The 17,181-nt window shown below is 38.6% G+C and overlaps 1 protein-coding gene across 1 annotated transcript in view; it reads right to left on the bottom strand.

Annotated features, from left to right (window-relative positions):
• The window catches only part of NBAS (NBAS subunit of NRZ tethering complex), a 192,811-nt gene that overhangs the window by 34,332 nt on the left and 141,298 nt on the right, over positions 1–17,181 (bottom strand). The window contains exons 45-48 of the mRNA XM_056856460.1: positions 12,844–13,065; positions 11,948–12,150; positions 8,295–8,384; positions 1,637–1,832 (exon numbers count right to left, since the gene is read on the bottom strand). Of these exons, the coding sequence (XP_056712438.1) occupies positions 1,637–1,832; positions 8,295–8,384; positions 11,948–12,150; positions 12,844–13,065 (711 nt within the window). The remainder of the gene's footprint in view (positions 1–1,636; positions 1,833–8,294; positions 8,385–11,947; positions 12,151–12,843; positions 13,066–17,181) is intronic.

The following is a 17,181-nucleotide window of genomic DNA, read 5'->3' as shown; positions in this document are numbered from 1 at the left end:
AAAGTGCAGCTATTTCCAGTTCTCTAATGATTAGTTAACAGAATTAACAATGCAGGTGTCCGCATTTTTCAAAGGCATGAGAGATCCTAATTCACATTCCGGTGGCATCCCACTGGGGAACCGATGGCCTGCGGGGAGGGGGGAAGAAGGGTGAAGCAGTGACACAGAGGGTGAGAGGTGTTGTTTTTAATTCCCTTGATACATTTTATCTGAGCTCTTCAGGTTCTATAATTTTCTAGTTAAGTGGAGCATTAAAAATGGGCCTCCAAAGTACTGACGCTTTCCTTAAAAGGACAAACCATGCAATTTTGCATTTTTTTTTAAAGCAGTACAGCTGAATATTTTTTACTTTATTGTGTCCGGATAGGTATTATGGGAAATTTTTTGTTGCCATATTTGAGCATTTGTAGACTACTTCTTTCTGGTTGTTAGGTTTCATGTGTTAAGCACACAGTGAGGGAGGGATAACATTCCTGGGGAAAGTGAAGGCAAATAGGACTGAGCCAAAAGCAGGGCACTTCTCACATTTTTGAAGCTTCAGAAACTGCATCCTGAGATTGAACCCTGTTGCGTGTGAAAGTGCGCACATCTTCTAGAGGTTGTTTTTTTTTGGGGGGGAGGAGGAGGAAATGTTTCAAAACGAAATACATTTCTTGAATCCTGAAACTAGCAAATAAGACAATTTACAGTGCAATCCTAAACAGAGTTACACACTGGTTCTTGTAGGTTATCCGGGCTGTTTAACCGTGGCCTTGGTATTTTCTTTCCTGACATTTCGCCAGCAGCTGTGGCAGGCATCTTCAGAGGAGTAACACTGAAGGACAGTGTCTCTCAGTGTCAAGTGTGTAGGAAGAGTAATATATACTCTTGAACTCAAACCCAACCCCTTTCTGACTATATATTCGATACTATTAGAGGGATATAGTAAAGCAAGAGGCACATACAACAATACCACCATCTGGAAACTTCATTTGATTCAGAATTTGGCATTAAAGGTGTTAAGAGGGTATCTGCCCTGGGGAGTATAAAACACATCCATGACAACTCTCTCATGGACTAGCCATGAGACATAACTGGGCATCTTAATTATCTAAGATTTTAGTAACTGTTGAATTAGGACTTATCAAAGTAGGTATATGAAGCATTTTGACTCGCCAAATATTTTAATTGCCAACTGCCTTTTAAATTTCCTTTCTGTCTTGCCTTCAACCTATCCCTTTGTAGTTAATAAAATACAACCCTTTTAAAACAGTGGTCACATTATTTTATGGGAAAATACCACACCAATCTGCAGTCTGTGTATACAAGAGGCCCAGAGTTGGGGGTGTATGTGTGAATGATCACATATGCGTGCTACCCCAGATACTCAGGGTAACAAAACAAGCAGCTGTAAATTTGTTCAGCAGCTGTTTGGAGTTGCTCAATGCAAGCTGAACATATCCTTGATCAACTCACAGTCCAATTGTGAGTATCAAACAGGGTATGTTCAACTGCTGGACAGACAGCTTTGAAATTTGAGACATCTCTAATTTTAATATAAGTTGTTTATTTAAAAAAAATCCAGTTATGGTTTGTAGTAAAAAGAAAAAAATTGGTTTTTGATTCTAAAATAGTATTGCAACATGGTGTCACCTACCAGAGTCTGAGGCCAACAGGCTTTGAGTACAGCTTGAGTTCTGAAGAGCACAAGCAGCTTGCTGTCTTCGTCTCTAAGGTGAAAGGCTTGCTCCAAAATCTGCAGCACTTGAATGCGAGGCTTCACTGCCAAGGTATCATCCCCACAGAAAGGTCTAAGCCAGCCTAAGAGGTCGTCGGAAGAAACTAGATTCTCCCTGTAATCAAATTGTCCAAGTTAAATTGGTTAAAAAACTTGTGAACAGGAAAATAAGAGGCCTGCAGCAGTCACCGAGATGAAAGATGGCAAGGTCAAATGCCAATGGCGAAGTGGGAAAATGAACATGTATTAAATGGATACCAAAAAGCTCCTACATGGTTCCCATGCAGATTTGTCAGGGGTTCTCAAATGTGATATGAAAGGAACATGAATAAAATAATGATAAAACAAATCAAAACACAAGATTTTATAAGCACATGAGAAAAACATAAATGAAGTGAAAATGTTACATAAATTGAGAAATCCCAGTAACTATAAATATGATCAAATTGCAGGGAGTGAAACATGGACACTCCAGCAAAGAAATACAGAGTTTTGTCCAAAAACGTTAAGACCATATGTTCCAGGCATAAACTATCACATCATAATACATGACCAATGGATTTCAAAATATATATAATACAACTGAACTCTAAATATGTTATCCAACAGGTGCTGAGCTCACAGAGAAAAGAAGACAGAATGCACCAGGTCTCTTATCTACACTAACTGTACAACATCCAGATCCTCATTTTACCCACGAGGAACCAATGTTCTCTGTCTCAGAATCCATTCAGCCTCTTTCTGAGTAACAGTTTATCATTACGACTAAAGAGTCTCGGAATGGTCCAAAATGTCAGGTCCGTGGGACAGTGATTAAGCTGTATAAAGCAATTAACAAGGGAGTGCCAGCTTTTTAAAGGCAGATGATATTTTTATGCATTTGTTTATTTATATTTGGTTATTTATATCTCCCCAGTTGGGACACAAAGCGGTTTTTAGAACATCGTTCTCCCCACCTCCATTTCCTCACAACAACAACCCTGTGAGGTAAGCCAGATAGAAAGTTTGTGATGTCCCCAAGGTGAGCTTCCATGGTAGACACAGGGATTTGAAGCAGGGTCACCCAGGATCCTAGTCTGCCACTCTACCCACTACACAATGCTGGCTCTCAGTCTTTCACAATGCATATTTTTAAGTTCCTCAATGTTTCCTAAATATAGAACCTGTGACAAAGACACTGAATAACATAATTTACCTAATTAGAGCTGCATGTCGAGAAGTTATTGAGCATGGTTTTTTTTTAAAAATTACCTATAGGATTTATGATTTTTTCATATTAAAAGTGTACTTACAATACGTGCAGTTGCCCACAGGGAAAATGCCCGTGGGAAAGTCTAGTTCCTGGTAAGGTCTGTTGTGTGTTGACAGAAAGAGATGTTACTGTGTGACAAGTTGATCTCTCAAAGTAAATGTTCTTTTAAAAGAGATAACTGGCCTTGTATCACACACAGGAATGCCCTCCCAAATGTTTCAGTTCCTATACATGCTTTTCTGCAGACCAACACCGATATGGTTAAATGTCAGCCTTCAAGTAAGCTTCCCAAGGTCACCTTTTTCTGATTGAATTACCAACAGGATTTCTCCTGTTGGATGAAAAAGCCTTTGAATAGGTTAACTGCAAAATTCATTAGATGTCACCTGGTTGCTAAATTATCAATTAAAATTGATGTCTTTTTTTTAAAAAAGTCTTCCAATTTAGCACAGTTTCTCCTAAGTCTGACCATCTGACTGAAAGGCAGATTGTTCTTTATATGTTTCGGACGGTGGCAATATCCTAGGAAAGAATTTTTGTGGATTTTTTGTATAGGCTGTGCAGAACTTACCATTCTCTTTGCTCACCATCATTTCCACGAAACCCATCTGTTTACTGTTTACATGTAGTACAAATATAATGTTATTGTCTTATAGATCAATCCAGTTAATGGAAGTTCTGACAATCAGTTCCAGTCATCCTCCCACAGCAAAAAAGACATTATCTATATAGTGCCACCACTTGACTATATAATTTTAAAAAGAATTAAGAACATAAAAACATAAGAAAAGCCATGCTGGATCAGACCAAGGCCCATCAAGTCCAGCAGTCTGACTGCAGCAGCATTATCCTGCCTGTATTCAACAGCACCTAATATAATGGTCATGCTCCTCTGATACTGGAGAGAATAAGTATGCTTCATGACTAGTATTCATTTTGACTCGTAGCTATGGATAGTCCTATCCTCCATAAACATGTCCACTCCTATCTTAAAGCCTTCCAAGTTGGCAGCCATCACCACATCCTGGGGCAGGAAGTTCCCCAATTTGCTGGAGGAATATATAAATCTTTCCTCAAAATCTCATACACAGATTGGCAGTCCCTGGAGACAAAGATAACTACATACTTTTAATTTGCCAAAATAATCTGTTATTAAATATAAAATAATTCTTAGGACAGTAAAAAATGTAGTTGGTGGGGAATAATGAGTCTTTTATTAAGAGTGTTCTCAATAATCATTACTGCCTCCAGTTGAGGAATGTTGGTGTATAGAGAGACAACATTTATTGTAACCAGGAGAACAGCCTTATTCACATATCCAACTTAACAAAATCCATAGTGACTTTAATATAACATAGTGTCAAAGAAACAAATGATCTAAGAATATACGGTATGTAGAAGTGGAACAAGGACAGAATCATGTCAAGAGACAATTGGTCTCCCACGGGAGACTTCTGAGTAAAACATTAAAAATGGGGTTCATGGATTAGTATTATCTAAAAATGGTCTCTCACGGGATGAAATATATCCATAACTCATCACCTTCTTCTAGAATAATCCTGATACCATGTTGTATATATTCTCTATGGTCATAGTTACATGGAACATAATATAATCACTTGTTATGATGTTTCATAACTTCCAATTACTAATCCTGCTCCCTCATCTTCTTCTTTGATAATAATTAAATCACGGACCAGGCTATTTGATGCAAATTTTTCATAGTGATTTCCATCACCCATTTTAGTTTAAGATTATTTTCTGATTTTTCAAAACAATGAAGAAATTTGTTCTCAAAAACTTGTATGGGAAGTAGAACAGGGCCTGAAGGTAAAAACTATGACACTAGGTGGAACAGGGGTGAGGTTAAGAGATCATTGTTGAATATAATCACTAAGGTATGCCTTTAACCTAAGAGTTCTGATAAAATTAAAATTTCTAGCCAAGATGTCAATGGATTATACTTTGGTGTTGGCAAAAGGATAACCACTATTGAAGACATTCACTTTGTGCTCAGTCAAAGTTCTATGAGATGGGTTGATGATGTGTCTTCTCTTGAAAGTGATTATTTCTCAGTGAGCAAAATGCATACGGCCTTTTGTTTTTTTAGCATCCATTCAATACATTTTCATTTTTCTACCACACAACTGGCATTTGGTCTGGTCTTCTTTTGTCTCAAAAATAATTTGTGACAAGTTTTTGTGCTGAAAGCAGGCCACTGTTATTATGTGGTATAAAATATGTCTAACAGTTGTATCTGCAGTTTTTATATAAAATAATGATAACTTTTTAACATCATCACAGTGTAACATGCAACTGGGGGGGCTGCATGGAGTGGGAAATCAGACAAAACCTCTCACTGCACTACACAACCTAAAATGAACTAAATAAAAATGTCCACTAACCATACTTCAAGCATGCTCATATTACTTCTGATCCTAGTAAAATGTACTAATTCCTCAAACTGCCCACTGCAGGTACATTTCTACAAGTTGCATGGAAACAGTGTACATATGCTTCATGTACTTGGCTTTTGTGGAGAAGTTTTGAGCAAAGCAACATTGTACGAATTCTTCTACAAACTTTTTTCCAGGAATACACAAGTGACAAGTTAGCATTAACACACACTCCTCTGGTTTTTCAAAAGATCATTTGTGATCCATGAACACTTTAAGATCAAACACATAAAGATTTGATCTGAATACTCTGATCAGTAGCAAAGATGCTAATATCCAGTTTCAATTTCTTCTTATAAGATTATTTTTTTAAAAATCTGTCAGCGGTTAAAACATCAAAAAGAAACTCAACCATAAAGAGATAAGAATATTAATGACAGGATATCTCCTCTCCTACCAATTGATGGCTCAAGGGTAAAAATAGGATTGGGTTTTAAAAAAAACATTTTCAACATTTCTCCTGCTTCATCGCTACCAAAGACATATTCATAAAAGGACCTCTTCTTCAATGCTTGTTCTTGATACTTTGACTGAAATCTTTCTGTGCTGGCAAACAGTTCTGACTACTTTGTTATTTGCATGAGACTAGGCTACTAATGCCCTGACCTGGATGGGCCAGGCTAGCCCGATCTCATTAGATATTGGAAACTAAGGGGGAAGGGACAGCCTTGGTTAGTATTTGGATGAGAGACCACCAAGAAAACTGAAGGTTGCTATGCAGAGGCAGGCAATGGCAAACTACCTCTGAATGTCTCTTGCTTTGAAAACCCTATGGGGTCACCATAAGTCAGGTGCGACGACAACAATTTCCACAACCAGGCTACTAATGCAATTGCTCTGTCTGATGTACACCACAGTTCACAGCCTGTCAGAAGATCCTCGTAACTTGAGGCAAAAGAAAAAAGAAAATTCTTCGTCTTTTACTACTTCCAAATAACTAAATATAAATGTGTAAGGAGTCCTCACATTTAGTGATAATATTTCAAACTGAAACTGAGTTTTGTTTTGTTTTTCAAAAGAAAAGAAGCTCCTGCTAGAATGTGATTTATAATATCGCTAATGTTGCTATACTCATCCTAAACAAGTTGGATGGGAACATAATCTCAGTCAGAAAACGACCAATTCAATCTGTCTGGGATGTGCTGAAATAATACAAGGTGACAGTTTTAAGTTATCATTTTGTGAAGGCTTCAGAATTTATTTACTTTATATTTCATCACTCAGAGAACTGGTGCTATATTAGAAATGGTGCTTCTGAGTGACTAGATTCAAAATGTAAACTAAAAGTTTAAAAAAAGAAAAGAAAATGGTTGAAAGCCCATCTTCAAAAGATGGATAAATTCATTTTCCAAATTTCCCAAGACAGTTGACATTTAGTTACTGCAAGAACCAAAGCATATGGAGGTATATGAAATACAGACCTCTATTCTAGCCTATGACCACACTGGTATTTCAGGGTAATTCCACTCAAAAACATTTGGAATCATGAACCAAGTTAAAGAGTTATCAGAGATAAATAATGTACTATATAAGAAGAAGAAGAGTTGATTTTTATATGCCAGCTTTCTCTACCACTTAAGGAAAAATCAAATTGGCTTACAATCACCTTCCCTTCCCCTCCCCACAACAGATACCATGTGAGGTAGGTGGGGCTGAGAGAGTGTGACTGGCCCAAGGTCACCCAGCTGGCTTCACATGTAGGAGTGAGGAAACAAATCCAGTTCACCAGATTAGCCTCCACCGCTCATGTGGAGGAGTGGGGAATCAAACCCGGTTCTCCAGATCAGAATCCACCGCTCCAAACCGCTGCTCTTAACCACTACACCACACTGGCTCTCGTATAGAAGACTTCCACGTGGTCTAAACACAAAGTACTACCTAACCTTATTTCTGCTCAAGTGAAATCAGATTTTTGGTTTAGCTCTCTAATCTGACTTTTTGGACACATATTTCTATTGGTGGAGCCAACTAAAAGACATACATTTTGATGTAAGCGTGGTGTTTCAAAGCCCTTGAAGAAATTCATAGTCTGAACAGAGCTCTTGACCAGTTCAGTATGTGCATGAGTCCGTACATAGTGTTAAATCTTGTCAACTGCTCAGGTAATGCGTAATATGCAAATAACTGAACAAAGTATCAGCCTGCTAAAGTATATTGTATGAAAAGATAGCAACTGTAATCAAGCTTAAAATTAGATATGTGGATGCCATGGGAAATGAGGAACGTATTTTCCCTGTTTTTTTCCTGTGGACATTTTCTGAGTTTTCTGATGGGAAAAAAATGGGAAATTATGGAAGGTGTTGTGGGTGGGGGGGGGAAAGGGGACTCCTATGAAGTATTTTTTCTCTTTTGGAATAAGCGAAATGCTTTCTATGCTAAGATTTTACTCACTCAAAATGTATAGCATGAAAACTTTATGCAAGGCAACCCACAGCATTAGATAACAACAATTCCTATGTATACAACACATTTTCAAAAATATTTTTGTGAATAATGATAAAGATTTTAGTGTTTCCCATTTTTATGAAGTTTAACTTGATATCCAAATATGCTGATAGTCCTACCTACTGTGACTGGACAAACCTGTCTTTGTCCAAATAATACACTTTCTTCTCTTCACAATAATCATTGGTTTTGTAATTTGAACTTTTAAATTCAATAATTATGTCAATTAGTACGATTTTACCTGCAAACCAAGGTGTAAATGATGTACCTGATGTTGTTAAAACAGCAAAATAAGTTTAGGTTTGATAGCAAAATAATTATTGCATATGTTACAAATTTTCACCAATAAAAAAACCATGGCCCTCCCCCAGCCTGGTTTCAAAATTTCCAGAAATGATGCATTGTACATCCAAAAGGCTCTTACCCATTCTCAGCACTTGTGTGGACAGCAGAAACAATGCCTTCTAATATCTGGAGAGGATCTTCTTTGAAAGAGAATTCACCACAATTGCCACTGTCAATGAATGACAAAACAAAAACAAGCTCATAGTACTCTCTCAAGAATAAATGTTTCAGAATTCTTACAGGGATGTAATTCTATGCTTTGTGAAACTGTACATCATTGCAAGCTACACATTTTTCTACTTGACTAGTATCTTGTATTATTCTTTCACAAAAAGGCAAAAAAAGTAACTAGGAAGCAAAACTTTAAGATCTTTTCCCTCAAATGATCTCAAAGAAAAGAGACTGAGATAATTTGAGAATGGACTTTTACTGTATTTGTTTGAAGTAGTAGTAGTTGCATTTATCAGCATTAAGAACCCAACACTCATGCTTATTTGGTGCAGCAAACACATTAACACATCTGCAAGGTGCTCCCTTGAAGTAGAAAACATTTCATTAGAGAGAAAGAGTGCCAGGATAGTTTATGACTCTTTGAAAGAAATAGAATACACATCAGCTCTCTGCTCACTCTCTCACATGCATATGAGTGGAAACAGCATAACAGTTTTAAAACAATGTTGTACTATCATTGAAACAAACAAACCCACCTAAAGTAAGACCCCTAGGAATCCTACAAATTAAAAGCGAGCATAGTTGGTTAATTGCACTTCCTAATTTTAGTTAAACTACAGTAAAACATTAATAAAATGAAACTCCTTAATAAAAATAAGTTGTCACGAGGGATGTTTACACGTGAAAATAATACTTTCATGGCTGATGGTTTTGAAGGGAAGAACAGTTAGTATTAGGTAGCATCTGCACAGACCCTTAACAGAATTGGGAATTATTAGGAAAGAGACTGAAAATAAAATATTGTCGAAGGCTTTCACGGTCAGAGTTCATTGGTTCTTGTAGGTTATCCGGGCTGTGTAACCGTGGTCTTGGAATTTTCTTTCCTGACGTTTCGCCAGCAACTGTGGCAGGCATCTTCAGAGTAGTAACACTGAAGGAGTGTCTCTCAGTGTCAAGGGTGTAGGAAGAGTAATATATAGTCAGAAAGGGGTTTGAGCTGAGTATTGTCCTGCAAAAGTATTGTCCTGTAAGTATCAAGATAATGTGCTAATGAGGGTATGGTATGTAGCTATGGGAAGTCCACTCAGTCCAGTAATAGCAAACTTTTACATGGAATATTTTGAAAAGACAGCATTAGAATCAGCACCTTACAAACCTACAGTCTGGTTCAGGTTCGTAGATGATACATTTACCATTTGGAGCCATGGTGAAGAAAAATTAATGGACTTTCTAAACCATCTTAATAATATCCATCCAAACATTCAGTTTACCATGGAAAAGGAAATTGAGGGTAAACTCCCATTTCTTGATACCCTTGTCATCCGTAAATCAAACCTTCAGTTAGGTCACAAGGTCTACCGGAAACCAACTCACACAGATCGCTACTTACACAAAAACTCCAACCACCACCCCCGACAGAAAAGAGGAATAATCAAAACATTAATGGACCGTGCAAGACGGATCTGTGAACCACAGTTTCTCAAGGAAGAAACTAATCATCTAAATCACGCACTGCTAGCAAACGGCTACTCCAAGAATGAAATCAGAAGGGCCATTAAACCAAACAAAAATCAGAAAACTCAAGAAAAACAGTCTCCCATAGGAAAGGTATTCTTGCCATTTATTAAAGGAGTCACTGATAGGATGGAGAAACTTTTGAAAAAACATAACCTACAAACAGTGTTTAAACCCACCAAGAAAATACAACAAATGCTACGATCAGCAAAAGACAAAAGAGACCCCCTCACCTCTGCAGGAGTATATCGTATACCTTGCAGCTGTGGAGAAGTTTACATCGGGACCACAAAACGCAGCATACAAACAAGGATAAAAGAACATGAAAGATACTGCAGACTTGGCCAACCTGAGAAATCAGCAGTGGCTGAACATGGACTGACACAAACAGGACACAGGGTCTTATTCCAAGACACTGAAAGACTGGACAATTCTACCAACTATTTTGTCAGATTGCACAGAGAAGCCATTGAAATTCATAAACATCAGCACAACTTTAACAGAAAAGAGGAGAGTTTAAGAATGAATAAGGCTTGGCTTCCTGCCCTGAAAAACCTCCAGACAAAGACAACATTCAACAATAGCCATACAGATTAGTTTTGGATTACACACATTAACAGATCACTTCAGGATACAATGGTTCCATATTAACATACCATACCCTCATTAGCACATTATCTTGATCCTTACAGGACAATACTTTTGCAGGACAATACTCAGCTCAAACCCCTTTCTGACTATATATTACTCTTCCTACACCCTTGACACTGAGAGACACTGTCCTTCAGTGTTACTACTCTGAAGATGCCTGCCACAGTTGCTGGCGAAACGTCAGGAAAGAAAATTCCAAGACCACGGTTACACAGCCCGGATAACCTACAAGAACCAGACTGAAAATAAATCATTACCTTGGCCAGTGTTATAGCACCTCCCTATAAATCCACAAAATGACTTCATAACATACATAATTAAATCAAGGAATTCATCATCAGCAAGATGAGAAGATGGCCACTAACTCAGATGACTCTTAAGAGGAATTCACAGAGGATAGATCTATCCTGGCTAATAGTTGTTGAGAGGCCTTGATGAAACCTCCATGTTGCTTCCCCATTGCTGGAGGAGAACCAGTGGGAGGAATTCTGCGGCTTTCGTGGCTTACTTGTTATTTTAAACTTGGGTGGTTTAGAAAACAGTGGTTTGGAGCGGTGGACTCTGATCTGGAGAATTGGGTTTGATTCCCCACTTCGCCACATGAGAGGCAGAGGCTAATCTGGTGAACTGGATTTGTTTTCCCACTCTTCCACATGGGTGATCTTGGGCCAGTCACACTCTCTCAGCCCCACCTACCTCACAGGATGTCTGTTGTGGGGAGGGGAAGGGAAGGTGATTGTAAGCCGGTTTGAGTCTCCCTTAAGTGGTAGAGAAAGTCGGCATATAAAAACCAACTCTTCTTCTTCAATGGGATGGGACTTTCCCCCCACCTGCACACGGCAGCCCAAAATGCCACCCTCCCATGCTACTCTTGTAGAACAGGGGACCCTCAGGATGAGGGGAAAGTAAAGGTCTGAAGGGGATCCAGCAAAAACTGCCCCACCTTCGATTAGTGGAAAATGTCCACTGTATTCAACTCCATGTGCCCAGTTTAGATTGGCCTCATCTTCTGCAGTAAGGCAGAGGCTTCAAGAGACAGATTCTTTCTGATAGTAACTCCCTCGACTGTGTAACCTACCTCCCAGAGAGGGCTTGTCTGAACTGCTGACTACTATATTTCTGCAAGCCAGAATGTTGAGGAAGGCTTCTCATTATCAATTTAGATCTGATTTTTTTCAGTGATTGGTTTGTGTGTGTTTTGCTTTTACTGTTTCAATTGTGGTTTTTAGTATGCTATAAGAAGTGGTTTACCTTTCTAAATAAATAAACGCTAGCTTGTTTTTAACGATTGTGACACAATGCAGTGTTGACTAGATGAACCTTATTTTAAAAAGAATACAATTACATTTAACAGGAATTATACTTTTAAAGCTTAATACATGTAACTGAACATACCTTAAAGCTTCTACAACTTTAGTTACAGCTTTCTGTACTATATCCCGAGAAGAAAATCCTAGGTTTCCAACAGCAACTTCCAGTAACTTCTGTATCATATTCAAGGGCTGGCCATCTGTACACATAGTTACAGCTTGCTCACTGATCTTCTCCTTTTCTGACCGGGACAGATCATATAAACGTCCATATTCCTGCAGTATAGTCTGTATAAAGAAATATTTTAAATGCACATGGTACAACTCACCCCCCAACAATATTCATGGTAAATATGTTGATACTGATGAAAGGTCAAAAGTCCTTGCTAACTGAGAAATTCACATGAAATTGTTTTCCTAAAGACATTCAAACACACAAAGCTCTATACTTATGGGAGAATTGTGTTTTTTTGCCAGTGTACAAAGCAATTTTAGGATTTAATTATAGAGGATGAGTAAGCCATACTGTCTTTTTAGGAATATTCATGAATGCATATTCATTCTGATTTAAAACAGAAACAGAAGATTATTTAATAAGTCCGCTTTACTACAGGACACCAAGAATTGACACTGGCTTCGTATGTAGGAGTTTGCAGTTTCCTACAGCTCCTTGCACCGCCCTAAAAGCTGCTCTTGAGAATCAGGAGAATATGGGGCCAAGTTCAATGGGCTAAAGCTCAAGAGGGAGTATTTGCAGAAATTGCTGCACTCCACTTTCTGCAAGTACAAGGAGCTATTGTTCACATGAAGGCATCTTTACATTCATAAACATTAATAAGACCAGAGTGACAAAGAACATGAAAATACCCAGATTCAATAATTTCAAATTAATATTTTTAAAAAGATGAAAAATGCATTTGTTGTGGCTACAGAATCATACATCCAAACCTTCCTTTGCTTAGACCAACATTTCTGATTTACCTGGTCACTGTTTTTTAAGTAAGAAATAAAACTGTGGCTGAGGGTTTCCAGATGTGCAAATGACTGCTGCAGATGAGTCAGTGCATCTTCATAAGTGAGGTGCCTGTCAGCTACGCCTTCTGCATCATCCCCCTCTGAAGTCTTCTTCCGAGCCTTCTCAGCAATATGTTTCACTAACTTGATAGCTTTCTTAGTCATCTCTACCCGGGCATCAATTGACAGCTGGGAAAACACACACTTTGTCATCAGTTGCCATTGTCATTTGCAACATAAGGGGTGCTTGGATGCTCCAACCATAAAGCGAGGGGTAGGATTTACTAAGTAAAGGATAAACAGTGATTAAGAGATTGTTTTTGCTTGTAAAGAACAAGTTCCTTTGAACTGTAATCCCACACTAAGTTCATTTTTTCATGTATACATTTTCTTCACTGATTCCATTATCAAACTTTAAAGGTTCTTCCTTACTTAAAAAAAAATCAAAACAAAACCCAAAACACCCATCTCCACCCTCTAATGCACATCAGTCTGTAGCGATTTTGAAGCATAACTTTGTACTCTTCAAATTTTCTGACAAATCCTCCTGAAGTTACCAGCAGGAAGAAACTCTTATTGGAAGAGTATTTTGATTCATGTTAATCTACTGTTCAAAAAGGGTGACAAGTAAACAGAGAGGCAACAGGAGGTCTTCACATTTACATCCCCACCCCCGCACAACAAATCCATCACAAAAGCACACAGTGGTTTCCAACCAAGAACACACTGTGACTTTCATTACGTTCCTCCGAATGGATGCTGTGGATTCTTCCAACTCACTGTTTCACACCGAAAAATGAATTGTGCAGCGCCACAAGCTGACTTGGGTCCATATTACCAGAGAAATTTGACAGTACTGAGAGGGGAAAAAACGTTTCAAGGGGAAAAAGTAATGTATACATAGACACCAATGAAAAATGAAAAAAAAAAAACAGCAACTTTTTTCAGCTCTTGAATGCTAAATCACCCCCAACGGTGAAGAACAAGCTACTCCGAGTATACCTTCCTGTGGGGCATATTATATTCACTGACATTGTGTCAGCTTGCCTGAAGAAATACAAATGGATTTTTCATTTATTAAACTTATTCTCTAGCAAAAGTTTTATATTTCTGAATTACAAATTTACAAGAGGAGTTCTAGTTATACATTTTCTTGTGCAGTTTTCATCTTTAATATAGCACTTGCAGTACGTGAAGTGCTAAAAAGTGTTTGCATTTTACACAGCTGATGCCATGATACCACTGAAGGGCTGTAGCTCAGAGGTAGAGCATCTGCTTGGCATGCAGAAAGCCCATGGTTCTATCCCCAGCATCACCAGTTGAAAGGATAAGGTAACAGGTGATGTGTAAGATCACTATCTAAGACCCCAGAGAGCTGGTGTCAGACTGAAATACAAAACTGGCCTTGATGGACCAAGGGCATAACTCAGTATAAGGCAGATTCACAAGTGTTAACTTTTGCCACTCCGAAAGCTAAGGAACACTACTTGTAAAAAGCAAAGGCTTTGTGAAATGTATGGGATCATTTAAACTTAAAATATAAAACATTTTTTTCTCATGCTGCCATGCATGTTAGCACAACAGTTGATGCCACTGAAATCTAGCCTAAATAGAAAATTCCTAAACAGTTTCCAAACAAGTTCCCTAAATGTGAAGTAACCACAAGAATATCCTCCTGCTGAAGATTCCAAGATGTTAAGCTGTGTACGTAAATGTCACGGATCACTTACTGGAAGCTGAATGTGAATGAGTTGCACTAAAAGTCATGGACCCAGCCTTGCTGTTTAGAAAGCAGGTTGGTGCAGCGTCTAAGAGTGCCTTCTACCAGCTGCATCTGGTTCACCAACTCTCCTTTCTTAGATTCAACCAATCTGGCTACGCTGACCCATGGTTTTATAAACTCATGGTGTGACTATTTTAATGCACTCTGAGTTGCTCTTGAAGACAACCCAGACCCTGCAGCTGGTCGAGAGTGTGCCAACCCAATTATTGTCAGGGGCTAGCCTACGGGAACGGAGGCTACCCATTTTGAAACAGCTACAATGGCTGCCAGTTTGCTTCCGAGTACAATTCAAGGTGTGGGTTACCACCACTAAAACCCCTTCTCCACCTTGGGCTCACATATCTAAAGGACTGTCTCCTCCCATATGTCCCCATGTGCCAGCTGTGATCTTCAGGCTGCTACCTAACGGCTGTTTCCTCATACAGGGTGGCCTGCTTGGCATCGACCTGAGTCCAGGCTTTTCCCATCAAAGCTCCCACTCTGTGGAATGGGCCCCCTGAAGAGGGGAGATCTTCAGGAGGCACTGCAAGGTTTGCCTATTTGCCAGGTTTTCTGATGAGCTGTGAATAGCAGGGATCTTGTGGGTAGGATGGATGGGTTTTTAAAAAAACTATTTGGTATAAGGCAGGGTATAAATGCTATTACAAATAAAACAGATCACGGACATGAGTCTAGTCATGCAGGATCAGATCAAATGCCCATCTTCTTTCCCCACAGTGGCCAGTTGGAAGATTCCAGCTGTTGTGTTCCAGAAACTGGCTATTCGATTATGGTCTCTGAACATGGAGTTCCCATTGCATTTGCGACACAGAAAATATGTGATATTATTTCTGGGACAAATCATTCACATGCATACATCAGCACTGGATCTGTGAATCAGCCCTTAGTTAAGCCTCCAAATTGTAATGCAGGCTTTGCATGTTATATTGTCCTTGAAAAGAAACCACCTCGTCCCCAAACCTTAGAAAACTTCTATTTCATATTTAATGGAGTTTTAAAAAAATCTTTCACTCCTGGGGTGCACTAGATCAAATCATAAAGATAATACATCCTTATTATACTTCAAGCACAAGAAAGTAGACATTTTCTTACATATTATGCAACAGGATTGGATTAGCATATCAATTACTTTGCCAGTAGAACTGTTCCCAGCCTCTTCCCTTTTTTGTATATTAAAGTGTCCCAACTCTGGGTAAAGCAATGCAGATGGCAACATTATGCACACATTTAATGTGCTTTGTTGGATGCTAAAGAATAGCAAAAGTACTTGGCATCCTCGGAAGTCAAAATGATCTTGCAGGCAGAGATTAGAACATTTCAAAGAAGAATAACCAGGACAAGACAATGCTACTTTAATTGTACATTCATTTCTGCACAGCACTCTAGCGCTGTCAAAATGCATCATCAATTCTAAAATGGGCGAATTGCAATCTTTCCTACCCCAAAAAATATTTTTGAAATAAGGATATCTGCTCCAGCTACTTTAAAGCAATGGTTTCAAAATGGTAGCTTCAGCCTTATATTATAGGAGAAGGAGGCAACTGAATGGATTTGTTAAATGACATTTCACTTCCATGTTTTATATCAGATGCAAATTGCCAACTGTCTATACAAGAGAAAGCACATTCAACTGGGATTCAAGTTATAACTAAATCATAGTATCAAATTCTGCTAGCTCATAGTATCAAACTCTGCCAGCCAGTAGTCTTAGATGAACTTGGCAAATGAAAGCCAAACAACACATTTCAAAATTAATGCATGGTATTCTGTTAACATTTCAGTTTTCACAATATTTTAAATAATACATAGCACACTTACTATAAAACAGAAGATAGTGACACAACAAAGGTCCAAATAATAAATACCCCATTGTTATAATTGGAAACTGGGAACTGGAATCATGCTCAGAAGCAAAAACATCTTCTAGGTGGGAAGGTCTACTTTCCAAGAAATGCTAATACAAAACCCAAAATACATAAATTGCAAAAATGTTTTCTTTCAAGAAATCCCATATTGTAGGTGTTATATGTGGAAGATCAGGCATAAAAATCAGAACACATTACATGTAAACAGATACAGAATTTAATAATGACATTCCTTCTTTGCACATGGTCACGGCAAAAACAAACCAACAAAACCCAACTAACTTAAAGTAGATTAGGATATGGTTACTGGCATGGATCAAGGAATGGAGTTCTCACAAACACCACAGGTCACAAACATTAGGAATAGGGTTGCCAACCCCCAGGTACTAGCTGGAGATCTCCTGCTATTACAACTGGTTTCCAGCCGATAGAGATCACTTCACCTGGAGAAGATGGCCGCTTTGGCAATTGGACTCTATGGCATTGAAGTCGCTCCCCAAACCCCGCCCTCCTCAGGCTCCGCCCCAAAAAACCTCCCGCCAGTGGCAAAGAGGGACCTAGCAACCCTAATTAGGAATCTGGTTCTCTAGTGAAGATGAATAACTTCAGAGGGTAGCCATGTTGGTCTGCAGTAGAAGAGCTGGATTCAAGTCCAGT

Source organism: Euleptes europaea, chromosome 10, assembly GCF_029931775.1.
Source record: "Euleptes europaea isolate rEulEur1 chromosome 10, rEulEur1.hap1, whole genome shotgun sequence".
Classification (NCBI taxonomy): domain Eukaryota; kingdom Metazoa; phylum Chordata; class Lepidosauria; order Squamata; family Sphaerodactylidae; genus Euleptes; species Euleptes europaea.
The sequence above is the reverse complement of the archived record's forward strand: the minus strand, read 5'-3'. Positions and strand labels throughout refer to the sequence as shown.